The sequence below is a fragment of the Chelonoidis abingdonii genome, chromosome 1 (genome assembly GCF_003597395.2).
Source record: "Chelonoidis abingdonii isolate Lonesome George chromosome 1, CheloAbing_2.0, whole genome shotgun sequence".
Taxonomy (NCBI): domain Eukaryota; kingdom Metazoa; phylum Chordata; order Testudines; family Testudinidae; genus Chelonoidis; species Chelonoidis abingdonii.
This window is the reverse complement of record NC_133769.1, coordinates 48591075-48614652: the sequence shown is the minus strand read 5'-3', so window position 1 is coordinate 48614652 and position 23578 is coordinate 48591075. Positions and strand designations below refer to the sequence as shown.

Genomic DNA, 23578 nt, shown 5'->3' with positions numbered 1-23578 from the left:
AGGCTCCTGAAATCCAGACCCAGGTGACTGCACTACAGAACTGGAATGGCAGCCTCCGACCCAGGTACAAAACCAGGCAGTGGCTAAAGTCCCTTTGACTCTCACACCTATTATCTGTGAGTCCAACGCTCCCCTACTGGACAAGTTCAATGGGGACTGGACCATATTCCAGGGATTCTTGAATCAATGTCACCTTGTTTGTGCTTCATCCACAATAATACCCCATGGATTACTCCCTGAGTAGGAATCATGATTAGTCGGCTTACTGGAGAGGCTCTGGGGTGGGCTTACCCACTATGGGAGATGTTTGGCCCTCTTTTCAAACATTTTGAGACAATGGAAGATATTTTTGACAACCTTAACAGAGAGCACACTGAAGAGTCTGTGCTCCATGCCCTCCAGCAGGGATCCCGGCCCACTGCCAGATACACCACTGAGTTTTGATACCTGGCAGCCAATACCTGCTGGAACCAGGCTGCCTAATGACACCACTTCTGGTAAGAACTCAGTGATTCTGTTAAAGATGAATCAGGGCCACTGAGTGGCTCTGACTGATCTGTGCATCAATATTGATGGCCGACTAACAGAATGAGGCCAGGAAAAGCAGCACATCCCCTGACACTTATTGAACCAGACCCGTTTGTGCTATGCAACTCCAGTTAGTCTATCATACCCTGAGCCAATGTAGATTGACCAAGTTTAACCCTGCCTCTCCATCAATGAAAATAACTGATCCTGGGCTCTAGGTCTGTGCCTGTACTGCACGGAATGTTTGCATTTTGTGGTGGGCTACTGACCAAGAACCACCATTCCTCTGAGTCAGGAAATCCCAGAACCCAGCCCTAGTAGCAGGGCCAGATCTGGGTCAGTACTTCACTCTACCAGCCTGTGAGCTGCTCTGCCACTGCACTGCTGGAATCCAGACAATCCCCAACCAGTGGAACACTCTAATTTATCTTCTACTTGGCACCCGGTGATGTCTGTCCTCTGCTTGGAGGCCCTGGTTGACTTGGGTACGTATGATAACTTAATTCACCAGGAAGTTACCAAAGATCATCTGACTCCTACTGTCTGCAAGGACTTCCCCTTCTCGAGTGCATCAAACCATCAGTGGGTCACTCCTCTCTTCAGGGCCCATCACATATCAAATGACATGCCTGGAAGTCATCACCAGCAGCAGTCAGTAGGAAATCATGCAGGTTGGGTTGATTCACGCCTCGCATTCACTTATTTACGCTCTCTTTGAGCCAAAGCTATAAGCCCTCCAGGAACAGATGAGGTTTCATTCATCCCTCCACCTCTCCAGCTGGCACCTCTATATTCTTGATAGCCAAGAAGGATGGCTCTCTCCAACTCTGCGTTGATTACTGGTCACTAAATCAAATCATGGTGCACAATTGATATCCTCTTCCCTTTATTAATGAGCTTCTGGAGAGATTCTACTTAACTTGGATCCTTACGAAATTAGACCTTCATGAAGCATATAACTTGCTCAGAATATGGTAAGGGGGTGAGTGAAAGACAGCCATTTTGAATATTTGGCTATGCTGTTTGGTCTCTGTAATGCTCCTGCTACCTTCCAGCATTTTATGAATAAAGTCTTTAGGGATATTCCAGATCAGTTCATGGTCACCTATTTAGCTGACATTCTCATTTTCTTTGAAAATCAAGAGCTCTGTATCTGTATCATTCTAGACTGGCTTAGTCAGAACCAACTCTATACCAAGTCAGAAAAATATGAATGTGACAAGAACACGGTGGAGTTTCTGGGTTATGTCATATCCCTGGCAGGACTCACTATGGACTCCTGCAAGGTAGCGGTGATTACAGCCATGTCCTTCTTTGAATGGTTCCAGTCTGTCTTATGAGTCCTTATTTGGGGAAGACCTAGAGAGGAACACCAACCCCAATTTCTCCCAGGAGAAGAGTCCAAGTCCAGGGGTCTGTCAAAAACCATTATAGCCTTGGTAGTGAATTGTGTACAAGTGGCAGGACAGTGAAATGAGGGCCCTGGGGCAGGAGAGGAGTCTCACTGCCCGTTCCATGAAGTGTTGCTTGAGGCACAGATCTCTGGAAAACTGTGTTCTTCTTTTGAAAGAATGGCTGATACTGCATCTTTCTTTAACGTATCCCTCACAAAAAACACAAAAGATACCACATGTAGAGGGCACTATTTAAGACACACACCCCACGACAGGGAGTGCTTAAAGCTCAGTGAGTGCTGCATGCCATCGATGCCTAGCACTGAAAGCCAAGTCCTAAATACTTTAAAAACAAAAATAAAATCATAAATGAAGCCTAACTACTGGGTACTAACTGCTAAGTAACTATTTACAAAAAAGGCAGAGATCTGCTCACTGACTATGCAGAGAAAAAAAACATGAGGTAAACTACAAAGGGCACTCTGACTCAGGCCATGAGCAGTGAGAAGGAACTGATTACGGGTGTGGTGGCATACCTGCTCTTCCAACATAGCCTCAGGAGGGGCTAGGAGGAGGTGTAGGGCACATGCACCCCCTCAATAGGTACTGCTGCAGAAAACAGTCTGGCTCCTGTGCACCAGGTGCGCGCACACACAGAGGACTGGATTTACACCTTAGGTGCCCCTAGGCACAGCATTTTAAGTGCCCCCTACTTACCGTGGACCTACTTGTAGGAGTCCTGGTCAATTTGAGGGCCTACATAAAAATGGGCCAAGCCTTGGAAGGACTGCTGGGTGGAAGCCCTGAGCCTGGTGCCCCAAGCCCAGGCAGGAATGGGGTGGGAGCCGGAAGCTCTAAATCTCGGTGCTCAGAGCCCTGGCAGGATTGAGGGGAAGCAGAAGCCTCAAGCCTGGGTGCCATATGTCCCAGCTGCAGCCGTGGGGTCTGAAGCCTTGAGCCACAGTTGCAGTCACTGGGCGGAAGCCCTGAGACTGGGCACTCTGGCTGGAGTCATGGAGGGCTGAAGCCCTGAGCTTGGGCACCCCAGCTGAAGCCACAGAGGGCTGAAGCCTTGAGCCTGGGCACCCAAAGCACCATGGCAGGAGCAGGAAGGACTGTGGAAGCCTCCACTCAGGCAGAAGCTAATCTTAATACCTGGCTACTGCAGCACATTGCCTGTCAACTCTGCAAAGAGACTCCTGAGGGCTTCCATAGAAATACACAGTGTTTCCATATAAAACACATTTGGAGGGAATTTGGCTATCAACTAATATTTCAGTGGTCTCATTTACAGATGAGCTATAGGTACTAAATATGTGGAAGAGGACAGAAGTCTTATTAGTCTCAAGAAGAATCCCACTGAGGCAGAGGCTGTTCTAAGATCAGTAAAAAAGATTGGTGAATGTCCTTGAATCTCTTTCCTGAAAGAAAGATTTTGGCCAGAGCCAAGTCCAGGATGACTCTGTGAAGGATAATCTTAGGTAGGAACAAAAATGGAATTGCCCCAATTTAGATGGACAGCTAAGGATTGGAACAGTGTGCGTGTCATGTTGAAGAAATGTTTTAATGCTTATTGAGAACAATAAAACCTCTAACAATTTTTATTGTTTCACAGGAAACTGGCAAGACAAAGGAGTCTGGAACAGGATATGTCAGAAAATACAGAAACCTCAGTTGATACAGGTACCTTCTGAGTTGTGGCCAGGATAAAGGTTGATGTTGTTCCAAGGTTTAGTGACTTTTGGAAAATGAAAATTTTTTATGGTAATTTTTAATAAATTTACCTGCACAGAAAGTACTAATAAGGGAAAACTTGTTTTTATTTATTTTAAATTAAAAAGTGTAGCTGAGACAGCCATCAGGATTTCCTGAGAGCTCCTCCAGTCTTACTGCATACAGTGAAACTGAAAGCTGATGATATATAAGGGATTGCTGTGGTTCCTCTCCAGAAGTGGCGCACAAAACACACTAGTGAAGTCAATGGTTGTAGAACTACAGACTATATATATGACTGTCTTGGCAATCTAGCACAAAGAGCATACATCCAAGAAAATGGATCTATAATATGTTGTAGCTTTAGAGAATCTGACAGTTACTGGCTATCATATCATCATATCTTATAATATGCCACATCACCCCTCAAGAGAGACAAAATCTTCCACATTTTTAAGAGGCTCTCCACCTTCTGTTATAAACCTGTCAGTTGACTTCCCAGAATGTATATGCCACTGTAAGCATGAACTTCACAGGATACTAAGAAGGGTGACATAAAATGAAAATGTAACTATTTAAAATACAGATACAGCTTAAAACTGACAAATTATTTGGGTATTTTTTTGACTTACTTGTTCCAACATCTCAGCCTTTTCCCTGTCAAGTTGAGATAGACGAACTCCAATTTTGGATCTCGACTTCAGCTCCTCCTCCCACAGATTATGTGTATCTTTTGCAGTCATTGACAGCATGGTTTGTTTTTGGACCTACAGAGTAAGCATTTGCACAGAACAAAAATGTAGCAAACATATGTCAAGATTATTGTCAGGCTGGAAGTTATAAAAACTGTAGTCACATATGAAGGCCCTAATTATCAGTACACTAACTCCTCGCTTAACGTTGTAGTTATGTCCCTGAAAAATTGTGCTTTAAGCGAAACAATGTTAAGCAAATCCAATTTCCCCATAAGAATGAATGTAAATGGGGGGGTTAGGTTCCAGGAAAACTTTTTTTATCAGACAAAAGTGTATGTGTGTGTATATATTTATATATATGTACACACACACACACAGTATAAGTTTTAAAAAACATTTTAATACTGTACACAACGATGATTGTGAAGCTTCGTTGAGGTAGTGGAATCAGAGGGTGGAAGAGAGTGGGATATTTCCCAGGGAATACCTTACTGCTAAATGATGAACTAGCACTCGGCTGAGCCTTCAAGTGTTAACACATAGTTGTTAATGTAGCTTCACACTCTACAATGCAGGAGGAATGGAGGGAGGAGACACAGCATGGCAGAGAGAGACAGAGACACATACTGTGAGTGAGTGTGTGGGAGAGAGAAAGACAGACTGACCGTGTGCGTGTGAGTGAGAGACAGAGAGAGATGCGCATTGCCTCTTTAAGTACACTGACCCCACTCTAAGGCACTGCAGAGCAGCTCCAAGGCAGAGGGCAGGAGCAGCACACAGCAATGCTGAGGGACACCTGAACTGCCCGGCAATTGATAGCCTGCTGGGCAGCTGTCGCACAGGGAACTTAGGGGAGCTAACAGGAGTCTGCTGCTCCACCCTGGTTCCAAGCCCCCACCAGCTAGCTCCAACAGGTTGCTCTTCCTGCAAGCAGTGGACAAAGCAAGCATCTGTCAATAACGTTATAAGGGAGCATTGCGTAACTTTAAACAAGCATGTTCCCTAATTGATCAGCAACATAACAATGAAACAACGTTAACCGGGACGACATTAAGTGAGGAGCAGCAAAGAGTCCTGTGGCACCTTATAGACTAACAGACATTTTGGAGCATGAGCTTTCGTGGGTGAATACCCACTTCGTCGGATGCATGTCATTAAGTCATTAAGTGAGGAGTTACTGTACCTGTCTTTTTATCTGCTAATTTCTCTCTTAAGAAGCCCACCCAACAATCTATAACAAGAGGCCTGTCTTGTTACTTATGACCAGGAGGCAGCAATAAAGAAATTAGAGGAACAAATCCATAGGGGCCCACTCCAACTCAACTCTCCAGAATGAGGTCTTCCATAGCTGAAGATCATATGAAGTATAAAGTTAACTCAAGAAAGAAAACTAAGAGCAACACTGGGAGAACTGATGGATAGAAATGGCATGCCATATTATGTATCTAGAGAAAAATCAGCATGTGAAATTTCTCTATGTCTAATAGAAGGCAGACGATGATTAGAAGCAAAAATATACAAACACTCACTCCAACTACTCACACAAATTTTAATATTATGCACAGATTTCCTGTCAGCCCTACACCAACCTACAAGACTTCTGCTAAAGGCTGCATCAAAAGAAGTCAAACTTATACAGCTTGGTAAAACTGTGGATGCTTGATCATGATGTAAACTTGCAAATTTTTTGCTTGGGTCCCTTACACTTACCAAGTTGCTGTAGACTGACTGAATGGTAATAATGCCTCTGCTTTTTGGCAAGCAGAAACTCCTTATAGTGTAGGCTTCCCCAACAATTCCTGATCCACTTAGAGATAGAACAAAGACAGTTACCTTTTCCGTAATGGGCGTTCTTTGAGATGTGTTGCTCATGTCCATTCCATATTAGGTATGTGTGCTTGCCACATGCACTGGTGCTGGAAGTTTTTCCCTCAGTGGTATCCGTAGGGGACCGGCTCTGGTGCCCCTGGACCAGCTCCCACATGCCGTGGTACAAGTGGTGCCACTGGCTCCCCGCACCCTCAGTTTCTCCTTGCCAGAAACTCTGACAGTGGGGAAGGAGGATGGGTTATGGAATGGACATAAGCAACACACCTCAAAGAATACCAGTTACGGAAAAGGTAACTGTCTTTTCTTCTTCGAGTGCTTGCTCATGTCCATTCCATATTAACTGACTCTTAAGCGGTGTCAATGGAGGCAGGTAGGAGTTCATGGCTGTGTAGATTGCAACACAGCTCTGCCGAACTCAGCGTTGTCTGTGGCTTGCTGAGTGATGGCGTAGTGCACCATGAATGAGTGAACTGAAGACCACATCGCAGCTCTGCAAATGTCCTGAATGGGAACATGCGCCAGGAAGGCTGCCGAGGATGCCTGAATTCTGGTCGAGTGGGCCCTCACAATTGACAATGGAGGGACCTGTGCCAGCTCACAACCGGTCTGGAAGAAGGAGGCGATCCAGTTAGAAATCCTCTGTGATAACACCGGAAGGCCCTTCATGTGGTCTGCTGTCATGATGAAGAGCTGGGTCAACCTGCGGAAGGGCTTGGTACTCTACAGGTAAAACGCTTAGGCACATCTGACGTCCAGGGCATGCAGCCTCCTTTCCTCCCTAGTGGTGTGCGGCTTCGGACAAAACACCGGGAGGAAGAAGTCCTGGTTAACATGGGAAGAAGACATCACCTTCGACAGAAAGGTCGGATGGGGTCACAGTTCAACTTTGTCCCTGTAGAACACCGTATATGGCAGCTCCGATGTCAGGGCTTTAAGCTCTGACATTCGTCTCATGCATGTTATCACCACAAGGAATGCAACCTTCAATGACAGGCCTGTGAGCGTAGAAAGAACCAAATTAAGGTCCCACTATGGGACAGGTGCCTGGGCCAGTGGGAAGAGTCTCTCAAGGCCTCTCAGGCCTCTCAGGAATCAGACCAACATGTTGTGTGAAAACACTGTCTGATCTTGGATTGGCAGGTGAAAAGCGGAGATAGCTGCAAGGTGTACTCTGATGGGGAGAGGGATAGCTCAGTGGTTTGAGCATTGGCCTGCTAAACCCAGGGTTGTGAGTTCAATCCTTGAGGGGGCCACTTAGGGATCCTTGGCAAAAATCTGTCTGGGGATTGGTCCTGCTTTGAGCAGGAGGTTGGACTAGATGACCTCCTGAGGTCCCTTCCAATCCTGATATTCTATGATTCAGGTCCCTTCCAGCTCTATGAGATAGGTATATCTCCATATATAAGATGGAGCAGATAATCTAAGATAGACTTAAAGAAGAGCACATTGGAGAGATGGTACGCTCAGATGCCCAGTGGGAGAACCCTGTCCATTTAGCCAGGCAGGTTGCTCTAGTGGAAGGCTTCCGGCTTTCCAAAAGGATTTGCTGGACCTCGTTAGAGCAGGCCCGCTCCTCCAAGTTCAACCACACAGCATCCACACCGTGAAGTGAAGGGGGGCAAGGCTGGGGTATAGGAGACACCTATGATCCTGTGAGAGCAGATCCTGTCGGTTGGGACAGGGTCAGGGAGCAGCCACCGCCAGGTCCATCAGCGTGCCGAATCAATGTTGGCGCGGCCACACTTGGGGCAACCATGATGACTTGAGTCTTGACCTTTGACAAGACTCTAATGATGAGCAGGATTGTACTATCTATCCCCATTTAACATATGGAGAAAATGAAGCACATTCTAACACAAGGGTGGGCAAACATTTTGGCCAGAGAGGCACATCGGGTTTCCGAAATTGTATGGAGGCCTGATTAGGGGAGGCTGTGCCTCCCCAAACAGCCAGGCATGGCCTGGCCCCTGCCCCCTATTTGACACCCCCCGCCCCGCTTCTCACCCCCAACAGCCCCCTGGGGACTCCTGCCACATCTAACCCCTCCCGTTCCCTGTCCCCTGAGGCTCCACCCCCGCCCGGAACCCTTGTCCCATTGCCCCCTCCCTGTCCCCTGACCACCCTCAGAATCCCTTCCCTTGACTGCCCCCCGCCACCCTATCCAACCCCCCTCTCCTTCCTGACTGCCCCCACCGGGACTCCTGCCCCCATTCAAGCCCCCTGTTCCATGCCCTCTGACTGCCCCGACCCCTATCCACACCCCTCTCCCCTGACTACCACCCCGAAATCCCCTGCCTTCTATCCAACCCTCCCCCCGTTCCCTGCCCCCTGATGTGCTGCCTGGAGCACCAGTGGCTGACGGTGCTACAGTCACGCTGCCCAGAGCACCAGGACAGGCAGACGCGCCGCCCAGCTGGAGCCAGCCACACCACTGCATAGCACAGAGCACTGGGTCAGGCCGTGGCTCTGCAGCTGCACTGCCCGGCAAGAGCTCGCAGCCCTGCCACCCATAGCATTGCACCGGCGGCACAGTGAGCTGAGGCTGCAAGAGAGGGGGCTAGTCTCCCAGGCCAGGAGCTCAGGGGCCAGATGTGGCCTGCGGGCTGTAGTTTGTCCACCTCTGTTCTAACATGTTCAAGATGAATGGCAACCCACAGCTGAGACAAGAACAGAAAATTTCCCACATTCCACTCCTGTACCTTAACTACATAAGCATTTCTTCCCTATAGGCCACAAAACACATTATGTATGAAACTGTTCATGTTGATGAAAACATTACATGTTTACAGGGGCCTCATAGACTTTAAGGTGAGAAGGGACCATTATGATCATCCAGTCTGACCACCCACACATAACCTCACCCACCTACCTCAGAAAAAGGAATTGTTAAGCCCATAATATGGCTCTTAGGAAACATATAAACAAGTCCTTACTAAGACATCTTGCTCTATAATAGGGTCTTGAATGCAACTCCTCTGGGTACTGTGTAATTTCCCCCTTCATACAAAGCTCCCAAATCAAAAACATGGTGGCCATACTGCAGCAAAAAAACTTCAGGACTAGACTTCAAAGAGAAACTGCTAAGCTTCAGTTCATCTGCAAATTTGACACCATCAGCTCAGGATTAAACAAAGACTGAATGGCTTGCCAACTACAAAACCAGTTTCTCCTCCCTTGGTTTTCACACCTCAACTGCTAGAACAGGGCCTCCTCCTCTCTGATTGAACCAACCTCGTTATCTCTAGCTTGCTTGCATATATACACCTGCCCCTGGAAATTTCCACTACATGCATCAGACGAAGTGGGTATTCACCCATGAAAGCTCATGCTCCAAAACGTCTGTTAGTCTATAAGGTGTCACAGGATTCTTTGCTGCTTTTACAGATCCAGACTAACACGGCTACCCCTCTTATACTTGAAACCAAAAACAGTTATTTCATTCCTGCCCCACAACCATGATCATCTATAACAGTTTGCAGAGGAGATAAAAAGTAATGGCCACGTGAATTGTGTCTTTTAATTTACCTGCTGATTTAGCTGTTCTTCTAAATTGATTTTTGCTGCCTGTAAGCCTGTTATCAAGTCTTCAAGGCGATTATGAACCTATACAAGCATTAAAAAAAGATATTACATTTGTAACTTTCCACAGTCAAGTCCATATATAATTACAGAACAAAAGTGATGCAAAGAAACAAACAAGTATTGTTAAAATTTCTAAGAACAGTCAGACATATTCAAAGAATATTTTCCTTTTTGTATTATTACATACCTGCCATATCTGTTTTGATGTCTATGTCAACTGATTATTTCCCCTAACATTTCAGACATTATGGGACAGATTTTCAAAGGGCTTCTGAAAATGTGCTAATAAAATTGAGAAGTCGTTCATTTGCTAAATGAAAATCCACATTCTTTTCTAAATTAAAAAACCACAAATATTATCTGTATTTGAGATCCTATTTGATTTTGGAAGCCACGTGCAACGTGTTGTAAAGCAAGAGGTGCAAGTTCAGGAACAACTGAGAGATTCCAATTACAACAGACTAGTGGAATTTGGAAACATCAGAAGCATTATGGCTCTCATCTTTATAAAGAAATGGTTTAGATTTTTCTCAGATGTTTGGGGAGAGGATGGACTGAAAGCGGAGAGTTATACGTTGTGGGCAGTTAGGGTTTTAAGCTATTATGGTAGATAAAAGGAAAATAGAAGAAAATGTAAAAATAGCTTTGTATGTATGATAGTTTCAATGTTTATATTTTATTTTCTACTTTTTGTAAGGTGCTCAGAGCAATGAGTGTGTGCTTGAAATCAGTCAAAAGAAGGTAGAAAAACTGTGTTTTATAGAAAGGATATCTTATGTGATGGCCCCACATAAGATTAAAAAAGGACTTTCAATCCAGAGAGGATGACAAATTACCATATATACTCATTCATAAGCAGAATTTATTTTTTAGTAAAATAGGGAAGCACCAGAGAAGGGGTCTGCTTATGAACGGGTATAGAGAGGGAGAGGTGGGACACAGCCCCTCCCCACAACAGAGGGCGCAAGGAGAGGCAGCACAGCCAGCAGAGACATAAGGGAAGAGGCGGGGCCAGAGTCTCTCCCCTTCTGGCCATGCTGCTCTCCCCCCAGCCTCCAAAGCAGCTGCAGCTCCAGGGCTGGCAGGCTGCAGCTGTGCCGCTCAGCCCCGCCCCCCCAGAGCAGGCTGTGGCTGCACTGCCCGGCTCGCTGGAGCACACTGCGGCCATGCCACACTGCCCATCTTGCCGGAGCAGCTCCAGCGAGGCCAGAAACATCCTCTCCAGATAAGGTGGGAGGGGATGGGATGGGGAGAGTGTGGGGGTCTTGGGCTAGGGGTGGAGTCGTGTGGGGGGTGGTCACAGGGGTTACTCCCAGCTTTCCCCCCCAAAAAGCATTTCCTCACTAGTTGTTGTCCTGGCCCATCAGGGTAAGCATTTGCTGCGCCAGGACACTTTGTTTACTTAGGTTTACCTCCGTGCCTGTGGACATTTGAGGTAAACAAACCATCTTGGCCCACCAGAGGCTCATCCTGATGGCCCAGGAGCCAAAGTTTGCTGACCCCTGAATTATACGGTCAGTTTATGAATGGGTCATAATCTTTTTCCATTTTTACTTATCCATCTGGGGGGTGGGGGGGCAAAGGAGGGTCGGCTTATAAACTAACCGGCTTCTGACAGCGTATATACGGTACCAATCATTTGCGTTCATGGAGTAATTTGACTCAACAATTCTACTTATCACAGGTCTATGAACTATGTAAAATGCAGTAACTGTTGTGAAAGCATGCATACCCTGTTCTCAGAACCAAATATTCCAGGCAAAAATTATATAAAGTTCACAGCCAATATAACCTCAGCTTTTTATTGTGGCTCTTCATATAGAAGAGGACTCAGAAAAAGTGTGGATCTGCAGAGTCAACATACAAGTCTCTCTCCTATGTTATTTGCCATATATAAAGGGGCCTGAGTTCAGCGTCATTTAATTAATCTCTAAATCCAGGCCTGTTATTACACTGCAGGTGCCTCAGTACCTGAGGGTATATGGTGGTACTTCATTATGTATAAAATCTCTTCCACAGCATGCCTAGAAAAAGCCTAATAGTATCTTTCAATCACTAGAGTAAGTGGGAAGTATTTGGGGGTGGGGAGAGAAATAGACTGTGGCTACCGAGAATAATTCCTCTCGGAACAGCTTGCTTCTGCTAGCATTTCTCCTCAATTTCCACACAGTCAAACTCAGGGAGCTACAGGAGCATGTGACAAAAGGCCTATCTTTGAGGAAGAGGTGTATGGTAAGATGCATCTATATTAGACCTGAAAACAATGGCCTTCATGGCTAATTGGGAAAGATGAAAACTAAAGATGCTCCCCATATTGCTTTGCCAGTTTGGGTGGAGTGGACAGTTCAATCTCTATGCCCATTCATATTTGACTTCTCTATGACACTGCCTACAAAGGTGTCAATTAGTGACAACTGTCATGGTGATTTCTCTGATGTGGACTTTATTTAAATGAAAAGCTAGCGATCACAGGAGAAAAACGGATCTTAAACAAAAAGTCAAAATCTCTCAGAAGGTACCACAGGGATCCAACTTTGTTGTTTATTGCACATCACTAAACATAATATTAGGAAGCAAAGGGAAAAATCAACTATACATAGCAAACCCAACCTCTGCTTATTGAAAAATCTTATCAGTTGACAACCTAAAAATGATTTTTTCCTTATATACATGTGCTCTTCCCCTATTCATTACATATTAAAACCTTTACAGTTCTTTCACTTATATTATGTTAAAAAAATTCTAGCCATGAAATCAGTTGTAAAAACTGAGAAGCCAATATATAATACAAGGGATATAATTCTATTCAGATGATATCATTCAGCATCAGCAGACTAGTGCAGAAGTATTTAATCATCAGAATCCCAAGGGAATTTCTATTGATTAGCTTGTTACATATATGTTTTTAACAACATACACGTCTAATGAATGTTTGAAAACTTGTCTGATTTAAAGTCTTAAACATTCACATTAGTATTAATAATAAAATATATCATACTGAAACTAATTTAAAATACGTCAAATGAATAATAATACTACATATAATGCCATCTCAAAATTCTCAGAAACCAAGTATTTGGCTATATTAGACTGGCATTTTCACAAAAGCATAACTCCATCAGATTTGAGAATCTATTTCCCTTCAGCTCCTTTGAAAATTCCCGCCTTAAAGCATAGATGCAATAAACTCACAAGAAAGTTAAGCCTGTGGCTGACTTACAGAAGCAGAATCCTGCAGGTCTTTCTGAAGTACCTCAATTCTGCTTGTTTGCTGTTTGGTTGTAGCTTCCAATCTGGCATTTTCAATTTCAAGTCTTAAAAGCAAATAACCTTTTTAATATGTAACAATATGATTTTTCTGGACAAGTCTGTAAATCCACAATAGCACAAAACTTGAAACAGTTTTGAAATAATAATTTACATATGAATTTCATAATCTAAAACTCATTTTAAAATTGTATTTAGTATTTAATTCTGTAATTTGTAAATGTGTATTAGCAAAAGTCCTTTTTTTTCTGGACATATTTCAACATGTTGTAATTTTCTTACCTTTGTATATGTTCTTCCAGTTGTTTTATAGCATTATTTGTTCCAGATGATGCTATTAGAAGGTCTTGCAATTTCTGGGAAGAAGCATTCACTTCTCGTTCTTTACTATCCAGTGCATTCTTCAAATCATGAATACGTCGTTCAGACTGAATATATTGATCTTCTGATTCTTGCAGCTGTAAACAAATCAAATTTAAGGTAACTGACATTTGAAGTGCAAGTATTTAAACCATTATTGAATTTCAGATGAAAATTTAGGTTTCTCTACATAAACATTTGTTTTAAATAAATCCCTGGTCCATTTCCTTTCTTTTCTGTCCAGATGTCTGAAAGCCTTGTCCATGCCTTATCTTTTCCCTCAGTTATTACTGCAACATCCTCCATACTGGCCTCACCAGTCCCATACTGCTCCTCTCTAATTTGTCAAAACACAGCTGCAAAAATGATTTCTCCTCATCTTATAAGACCATGTCACTCTTTGAATGTATTCACTTGCTCCTCCTTGCCCACTGTATCTCGTTTAAAATTTTCATCCTTACCTTAAAGTTGCTGCACAACTTTATAACTGATCTGATATTTTATTATTTGTATTCCAGTACTTCTCAGAGGGGATCGGGGCTCACTGTGCTAATTACTATACAACCACAAAAAGAGATGGTCCCCACCCAAAGAGCTTAAAAGATTTTAGTTGAAACAAGATGGAGCATGTTGGTGTAATAAACAAACTGAGGGTATGAAGATGAGAGGATGGCAGCAATGAGAGAGAAAATAGGAGTTACATGAATTAACTTTAAAAAAAATGAAGTATACAGATTGATAGCTAAAATCTTAGTTGCAGAAAATACTACAAAAATTATCCGTTGCACAAATAGATGTAATAATCCAATATTTCTACTTTTCTGGAGAAGTCAGAGACTGAACTGAGCTAAAGAATTTATCTACAAACTAGATCAGGGGTTCTCAAACTTCATTTCACCTTGATGCCCTTCTGACAACAAAAATTACTACGGTACCCCAAGAAGGTACTACAGTACTCCAAGAAGCCTGAGCCCACCCAAGCCCCACCTCTCCAGGAGGGGGAGCCAACCCCCACCCCACAGGCCAGGGGCCAAAGCTGAAGCCCCAGGCGGCCTGTAACCTGAGTGCTGCCTTGGGCCCCAGCAAGTACAAGTCGGCCTCAGCGACCCCATTAAAATGGGGTCCCAACCCACTTTGGAGTCCCAAACCACAGTTTGAGAACCTCTGAATTAGATAATATGTTAAGTAAAAGACGTTCACATGCATCTTCTTTGTCCAAGTGAGGATTTAGTTACTCTAAGACAAATTGTTATCAGGTATGTACCACAGTTGTGAAAGAATGTAAATTACTTAAATGTCATTGTGTCTCAATAACAAGTTGCATCTTAGATGCCTAGAAATAATTTTAAGTCAATAAGTGTTTAAAGTGCTGAGACAATGAAAACTACTCATTGCACTACTCTAAATATAAACTGTATGTAGGTGCTGTGAAATGATAGCTGAAAAAGAAAGAATGAATACAGCAACTGGAGCTTATACATTTTTCAGAACACATGGTTTGTGATGTCACAAAACGGGCAGCTCCTTAGATAACAGAGGAAAGTGTGAACTGAAGAAATTATTGTTTCTAATGTAAGAGGTAAACCATTATTAAAGTTACAAGTTACCCTTAGTTATATGTACTGGTGAATAATAAGAAAAATGAGAAGTGGTTTTGAATCATCAAGTGCATACTTGACGTTAGTAGGTGTTGTGTGTGTAGAAGAGGAATAGGTTTAATTGGGTTCTACTTTACAACATGAGTTTTGCTTCTCTAAGCATTCAAGAATAAGTTTAGCTTAGAATTATGTGGGAAGATGATTTTAAATTGAACTGACATTTCAGCAGTTAAAGCAATTTAAATTTCTAACTTTAGAATTTTTTTGATTGAACTGTTTTGATAATCATACAGTATTTCATTTGTATAAAGCTTGACTGGCAATTTGGCAAAAGACTTGTATTAAGTTTCCATAGTGGTACCAAAATTATTTTCACAAAATAATACACAAGAAGTTTTATCACTGATAAAATTGTGTACCTTACAGTTACTGTGATTTGATGCATTATTTCAACAAGTGTAGCACCCTGTGTCAAGGCAATTCACTTAAACCTTGTAAACACTATCCTATAAATATGTTTAGTTTGCTTTCTGTAAACTTATCTTCTTTTTAAATTCTAGTCTGATAACACAAAGTCTTCAGATATGTCAAATGCAGACAATAAAGTTTTCAGGCTCTATGGCAAAACCCCTCATTTGAATAGTTAACTACATTTCCCTGTCTCCTGGGGGAAGGCTGCTAATCAGCGTTACAAACGTGTGCATAAGGAATAGCCTACTATCTCAAAAAACGCCTACCACCACTTGTCCTGTTCCTCCTCACCTGCAGAGAGGTCTTTGGAACTGGCTGGAGAGAAGCTAGATTTTTGTACCAATATGCAACTCTTTCTGGCTTCCAGCTCTACCTACATTTCCAAGATTAGAAGGGTGACAAAAAGGATTGAAACTACATGTGAGACAAGCTTCCACTCCTGCCTCATTCCACACCACCACAGCCTGAGGCGGAAGGACAAAGTAAGGGAGCTTTTGCTCCTGCTCCCTGCCTCAGTCCTCAGTGGAGGGGTGAAGAGCTACGTGTTTTCCTAAAAATAAAGAGGGTGGAGAGAGAATAAAATGCTTGAAATAGCAGAGAGGATGAAATGCTTTGTAGGAGGGGGCTGAAAATTTAATTGTTAGAGGAGAAATGGAACAAGAAGAGAGGACTGATACATTGTAGGAGCAGGGAGGACAGAATCAGTTATTTGCAGGTATTCAAAACGGATTAGTTGGAGAACTGCTGCTGCTCCAAAATTCAATGAATTAATGAGAAATTAATGTATGTTTAATTGATTAGTTAAAATTATTTAACTTGTGTTTTGCACGGTATCTGTCCTAATAGTCTCACATTAAATGCCTTAGTCTTTCCAGTGCACATGCTACTTCCAATAAAATATGTTGTCTCAGTTCTGCCTAAGATAGGAGATTAGACTTTCTGCAATGTTTAGAAGAAAAATGTAGTAATGAGAAACAACTATTTTTATCTATAGCTAATGAGGGCTGACATCATGCAGAACATTTTTCTTGAAAGCTTAGAGAAGCAAAACTCATGTTATAAACTAGAACCCAATTAAACTATTCAATTACTTTACATTTAAAGAAAAAAACGAATATTTTAAAAGGCTAATTTTGCATTCCCTCACCCTGCTTCAAGACCTTAGCGTGACCATAATATTTAAAGTAAAGCTACTGTTGGAAGACAAGGGACTCCCTCCCTTCATAACTTTAAAGTCAAAGGTAAGTGTAGAAGTTTAACCACAAGGTAACTGTTGTGACAAACCATCAGTAAAACAATAGTAACAGAAATCAGCTTCTAATTTTATGTGACAAAGTAAGACACTAGATATACTTGTATTTGAAATGCCATGCTATCAAAATCTTTAAAATAGACTCCTATGTAGAAAGATTCCATTTAGTTTCATGAATTGTGATATTTTGTAATATCTTGCCATTTATAACAAAGTAAATTCAATTAATTCATGAATACAACTGTATTTGATATGATTCTCAAAATAAGCAGACCATGTCATTTTTTCACTATTTGTAAAATCAATGAACCAACTACAGATTTACTACTATATGAAGTTAATAGACTTTGTATACCTTGGTTTTAATCTTGTCTATTTCCTTTTGCAAACGTAGTTTGTCATCTTCCAGGTCGTTGCGATAACGTGTTGTAACTTCAAGTGAAGCTTCTGACATTGATTGCTTTTTAAGAGCATCAGCAAGTTCTTGCTGCAGTTGTCTTACTGTACCCTAATGAAATATTTTCAAGTTTGTATTAATAAAGACTACAAAAATTAGTATGAGTCGTCCAGATCAGGACTTAAAATATATTTTTTGATTTGTCAGGTTATATATCTCAACGAATCCATTCAGGAGAGCACTAAACAGTAAACAATCATGTCTCCCAGTGATGTGCCTAAATAGCTGCAGTCTCCTTCCCACCTGACCGCTGTCAATCAAAGCCAGTTGGACAGCAGGTGCCAATGAATTCGGATTGCCATTTCTAGAGAGGTTAAATGTTTTAGCCTGTTTAGGATGTGTGCTATCTTCTCATGGTCATTTAAAAAGAAAGGGTCTTGGTCATTCCAGTGATGTAGGAAAGGACTTTTACAGGGAGTTTTCATTTTTAAGTCTGGTTTTGTTTTATTTTTTTAAGATATACCAGAATACAGATTTCTCCATTTAGGCATAAAAGCCACAGCCTCATTGAGTGTATAGTTTGGACATTTAAGACTTACTTTATTTTTTTAAACTAGATGCCAATCTTTATTATCTTCCTTACCAGGACACTGAGATTGTTCAAAAGTGTTCAGAGCAATCAGCGACCACTCTGGTTATCAAAAACATAAGTCACTGCTTCATATTCACAACCCCTCTAATATCCTTTTTTCTAGGTTTCCCACTCCACTAAAGAAAAAAGCCCCAAATTTTCAAATCCTCTTGAGGTTCCCATAAAAAAGTATGTGGCATATCAAAATCCTCTCTGATTTTCCAGCATCTTATTTTAGAACAAAACCGCCCTCTCTGCTGACATATTGTACTTAAAATCTGGATAGCTTCGGTTATTTTTAGCATCTCCTGATGGAATCTATTATTTTAACTTATTAGCATTTAAGACCTACAAAAAAGACTCCGGGAAAAAGTGGCTGACAGCCCTGCTACAAATTCTTTTTTTCTTCTTTAAAGTAACCTCGATAAATTAGTCATTAGGTAGGCCTTCAACACCTTAACATATCTAACCTTCTCAGAGTTTCTGGAACCATAATACATAAAGGTAAATGCAATTTCAGAGTATCAGTAATTTCCCAGCAACATTAAACTTAAGGCAGAGATCTACCTAAGAATTGCTGACATTCAGGGTTTATTTTCAAAAAGACAGGGGACGGGAGAAAATGTCTGAAAGAACATTTACAACTTAAAAATCATAAAATCTGAAAATTTTGTATCTAATGTCCTTACAAGTAGCACATAAAAATACTACAACAGAAAGAGATTACAGGGAAAAAATAGTTCCCTGCAGGCTTGTTTGTTTACTTTGGGTGTAGTTCACCCCACTGCAGATGGCTAGCACATGGCCTATGCATCCTGTAAATTTCAGTTCAAAGGGCTTAAATGGGATCTCAGAGATATATACACTTGTGCTGGCCTCTGCACAGAGGTGATTTTCACTCTTGTGTAGTTGCAAGCACTTTATCTATAGTTCGGTTCTAGCTGTTTTCATTTTCAATCACTTACTCACTTTCCATTTTTGTGTGCAGTCTTTCATATAGCAACAAAGGAGCAAAAGCATGCTTAAATCTCACTGAAAAGCATAAAACGCAGCAGGGGAAGCTTGGAGCAATTGTAGTACCTAAAACTAGCTCACTTTTGAAGGTGGTGACTAGATTTCAAATGGCCAGCTCTTCTCCACTTAGCTGTTTCCTACCAATTGTCCACTCTTCCCAAGGATTCTTCAATTGATTTCTACCCATGCCCAAATCTAGTTTACTCTCCCTTGTATTCAGCGTCCCTTTCTTAATCTGTTGCTTTTCTTGGTTTTCTCCAATATTCTTCTTTGTCCTTGCCAAGGCTGATTCCCCACTCTGGCACTTTGAGTGCAGAAGGTGGGGCCCGAAAGACTCTAAAAATTATTACTTGCCACTCCAGGTTTCTATTAAACTCCCAAGGTTACAGCTTTTCTCTGACCTTGGATGGGTAGATGCTGCCACCACCCAAGTGCAGAACCCCTTTGAGAGCCCAGGAAGGCGCACTTGGGAACTCCTTAGTTTGGGGTACCCTCAAGCCCTTTCACCTTTAGCTGTTGCCAGCAGCTAATTAAACAACACGTGCACAAACCTCTTAGGACACAAAAATCCAATTATGTCCTTGAAAAAGATACATTTTATTAATAAAAAAGAAACGAAAATACATCTGGGAATTTAGGCTTTTGCTAGATTAAAAAAAAACAACTACAAGGATTAAGCATCAAGAATAGGTTACCTGAAGTCCAGCTTAAAGGTTACAAGCAAAACAAAAGCATCTGGGGTTAGCACAGTGAAGTCCACAAGCCATAAAGAAATAAAAGGGATAAACTTAATCGCGTCTTCCTAGACATTTCCTGATCTACTTACATATCTGGGGTTTTAGATGAGTAGTTTCTAGGTATGATACTGATGATTTTTATACCTGGCCCAAGCTTCTCACAGCATAACTGCCTCTCCCCAAGAACAACAGACAGACAGACAAAAAGGCAGTCTTGTTTCAATTTTATAAAAGTTCTAGCTTTCCCACATTGGCTCTTTTGACCAGGTGCCCATTCGCTTCCTTTTACCTATGCATAACAGAGAGACTTTTTAACCCTTTACAGGTAAAGCACTTAGAGAACAGCTACTAAGAGTGACTTTATAGGTACTGGCTGGCTAGGTATCCGTAAAATGGAGCTATCTCCCACCCCATCCCCTTCATTTATCACAGTCCTAGTGCCTCACTTATTTCCCACTTCCTCTCTTCTAATCTTTTGCCTCTGTGGCTTTCCTTTGTTCCATGCCACTCCAGTCTAATGCTATCTGGAATCTCTTACACTGTTTGTAAAGTTTTAACTTCCATTCCATGATGCACAAATACCACTAGGTAGAAACTGAAAGGAGATCTGTAAGGAGGCGGTGTGGCTCCCCTCCTCCCCAGGGAGGGTTGAGCCCCGTCGATCACCCCAGGGGCGTGACCGCTGGGCGGAAGTCCCGCCCCTCAGAGGGTCAGGCAGAGACCCGGAAGAATAAAAGCCGGGCCCCAGCCTTCAGTTGAGTCTCCGCCGCCGTCAGGAGCAGACGTGCCTGCTGACGCCTGTAACTGGGAGACTGCTGAGGCCGGAGGCCGGGGCCCGGTGCCGCCAGAGCTTCCCCGCGATTGCTACGACGAGGAGCTACCAGAGTTTCCCCGCAGTCGCTACGACGAGGAGCTGCCAGAGCTTCCCCGTCCCTACTACGGCCCTGAGGAGTCCACAGACCAGGCCTAGGCCGCATTTCCAGAGGTACTACCGGACCTGCCGCCCAGCCCGGACTGGGAGGAACCGATGGTTCTGGACGTCCCCGAAACTGAGACCCCGGACCAGGTAGGAACAGAGGGGGATGTAGGAAGTAGCCCGGGGGCAGCTGACTCCAGTCAGGCTGCAGAGCTACCCCTGCCTATGTCAGTGTGTTTCGGTCAGGATCCCCACTGACCACCGTTAGCGGGGGTGGCAGAGAGGGTGGGCGCGTCCTCCTCCACACGCGCGGGTGCAAGAATCCCCCTCTCCCCAGCCTAAGGAGCCATTTGATTCACTGCTGTAAGGTGTTGTGCCACCAAAGGGCTGGGCCCTTAAAACTCTGCAACTGCTCTGCCCAGGCGATTATACTATTGCAACTGTTTGGTGCCCCGCCCGAACGAAAAAGAGTCGGGCCTTTGCAGAAGCCCTGCTCTCTGAAAGGCAGGCCGATTTACTATTGCAACTGTGTTTGGTGCCGACCGCCTGAACTAAGGCTGGGCCCCTTTTGACTCTGCCACTGCTCTGCCCTGCCCCAAAGGGCCAGAGCCGATTATACTGCTGTAACTGAGTTTGGTGCCCCGCCCGAACCAAGGGCTGGGCCCCTTTTGACTTTGCCACTGCTCTGCCCTGCCCCAAAGGGCCAGAGCCGATTATACTATTGTAACTGTGTTTGGTGCCCCGCCCGAACCAAGGGCTGGGCCCCTTCTGACTTTGCCGCTACAGGATCCTCTTCACAGGGACAGACTTCCTGGGGTAGGACCGCGGGTCCGAGGATCGGACCCTTAGACAACAGCGAGGCCGGTGTGGCTCCCCTCCTCCCCAGAGAGGGTTGAGCCCTGACGGAAACCTGTTTATAAGATCACACTTGTAGACAAAGTGGTTTATCCTTGAATAGTCTGAATTTGGAAGTCATTGCTCAAATCTTCTGAGCAGAATACATAGGTGAGGGAAAGCAGAGATAGGATTTATTTGCCACAAGCTATTACTATTCCAAGTACGAAACAGATAAGTGCATTCCCCTGTAAGTAAATTACACAGTTATTTTTCCAGCCGGTGTATTTCAAAATTTTACAAGGGAAAATTTTAAACTTTGTTATGAGACCTTCAGTGAATAAATGGTAAAACTCAAATCACTGTTTGAAATTTTTACACTTACCTCTCTTTCTACTTTCTCTGTTTCGTATTTAAAGACTTGCTCCCTTAAATTATTACATTTTGTGATTAATTCCTTATTTCTCTCTTCCATCATATGAACTTGCTTTTCAGTATCAGCTCTAAGTTTACTGAATATATCACTAAATCTGTCTTGGACATCACTCACTACTTTTTCTTTGATGATTCCCTTGTTTTGCATATCTTCCAATTGCTGCCGGAGTAAGACGTTTTCACTTTGGAGCTGTGCCAATCGTTCTTGCATAGATTCCTGTTTTACAATATATTTGCTCAATTGATCCTTCTCAATTTGTCGAGCATGATCAAGTTCCTTTGCCTGACATTGTGCATGACTTAGATCTCTTTGAGTACTTTCTAAAAGCAAAGTTTTTTCTCTAAGTGTATGTGTTACATGGTGAAGTTCATTTTCTAGACTGTTAGCTTTAGTTTCGACTTTACTAAGCTGTTGAGACAAGATATTATTGGTGTCTCGCAGATTGGACAGGTCATGATTGAGCTTGTCTTGCAGACGAAGCCATTCATCACGCTCTCTTTGTAGTGTTTGCTCAACATCACTTTTTGATTTCCGACAGCATTCAAGTTCTTGAACAGCAGAGTTCAAACGGGAACGGAATGATTCCATCTCTGTCTCCAGTCTATCTTTATTTTCTTTTGCATGCTCTATTTTGGAAGTTAACATTGCAGATTCTGTCTTTAATACATTCAGCTGTCCATTGTACTGAAAAACTGTTTGTGTCAAAGCCTCCTCATTGAGTTTTAGCTCCTTCCTAAGATCTTCATTTTTTTCTTTCAAGACCTCATTTTCTTCTAAATATTTGGTTTCTTCCTCCTGGTGCCGAATTCTTATTTGATCAAGCTCTAGTCTTAGTATAGCAATTTCATCTTGCAGTATCTGATTTTTGTGTAACAGATCCTTTTCTCTCTGATTATCAGGTACCTGAGTAATTGAGAACATATAAACAGAGGTGAGAGGGGGGAAGGAAGGGAGAGGAGTTAAATTTCAAAATACTGAGAACAAACATGCATTTTGATGTTTTCTAATAATCAACCTTAACTTACTTAAAATAGCTTTATAAACTACAATCTAATTGGCTGAAAAGGCTCTGAACCCACATTACCTTTTAGTGGATGAACTCACTGGAACTGTAAGATACTATTCAGGAAGCAAATCAGTAAGCCACATTCAAGTGTCTTTTTTGTATCAACAATAATATAAACGAACTCTTTAAATATTTTAAATCTAAAGCCTTTAAAATATATTACAGTGTTACTGAGTACATGTACGCTTTAGTGTATATGGGTGTGTCTTTATATTCCTTTAAAATTGTGGTTTAGGCTTGTTATCCAATTTGCAGAATCAGCAACAGAACCAAGCTCTCCTGATTCATTGTTTTTACTTCCCAATTTATTATCTCCTTCTCTGACTTCTGTTTGAATATATATACTATATCTTTAAACTTTATACATTATCTTGGCATTAAAGTGTGGTTTTTCCATGTATACTTCGTTTTCCTTCCCTCTCTCTTTTTTCCCATATTACTGAAGCTTAGGTACGTAGTCTTCCAATCATCCAAACAGCATAATGTACTTAGATAATAATCAAATAGGAGATGTATATATGTAATCTCTTTTGCTCTGGAAAGGGATAATTCATCCACTGTACCGAGAATTTTGGGTAGTGTGATGAGGAAGAATTATGACCAAAAGTTGGAGTGCTCCTGACAAACAGCTTCTCACTGTGTCAAGCTCAGGCATGTTAAATGTAATCACATTACTTTGAAGATGAAGATACACTCTCAAAAGTGGCTTATTTACCAAATTTGCTCAGTTTACAAATAAATAGCTATTTTTAATAGATGTGTTCATTCTGCTTTGTCCCTCACTGCTACTAGTAAGGAACTCAAATGGAAACTTTGTTATCTAGTATATGATTGTATCTGAGCCAGAAAAGGATCCA

The 23578-nt window shown here is 42.5% G+C and overlaps 1 protein-coding gene across 5 annotated transcripts in view; it reads right to left on the bottom strand.

Annotated features, from left to right (window-relative positions):
- The window catches only part of ANKRD26 (ankyrin repeat domain containing 26), a 190418-nt gene that overhangs the window by 53684 nt on the left and 113156 nt on the right, over nucleotides 1-23578 (bottom strand). For all 5 annotated transcript variants that reach the window (XM_032786496.2, XM_075065465.1, XM_032786497.2 and 2 more), the window contains 6 exons: nucleotides 21605-22558; nucleotides 17046-17198; nucleotides 13292-13467; nucleotides 12963-13056; nucleotides 9686-9763; nucleotides 4268-4402 (listed from right to left, as the gene is read on the bottom strand). In XM_032786496.2, coding sequence (XP_032642387.1) covers nucleotides 4268-4402; nucleotides 9686-9763; nucleotides 12963-13056; nucleotides 13292-13467; nucleotides 17046-17198; nucleotides 21605-22558 — 1590 coding nt within the window. The remainder of the gene's footprint in view (nucleotides 1-4267; nucleotides 4403-9685; nucleotides 9764-12962; nucleotides 13057-13291; nucleotides 13468-17045; nucleotides 17199-21604; nucleotides 22559-23578) is intronic.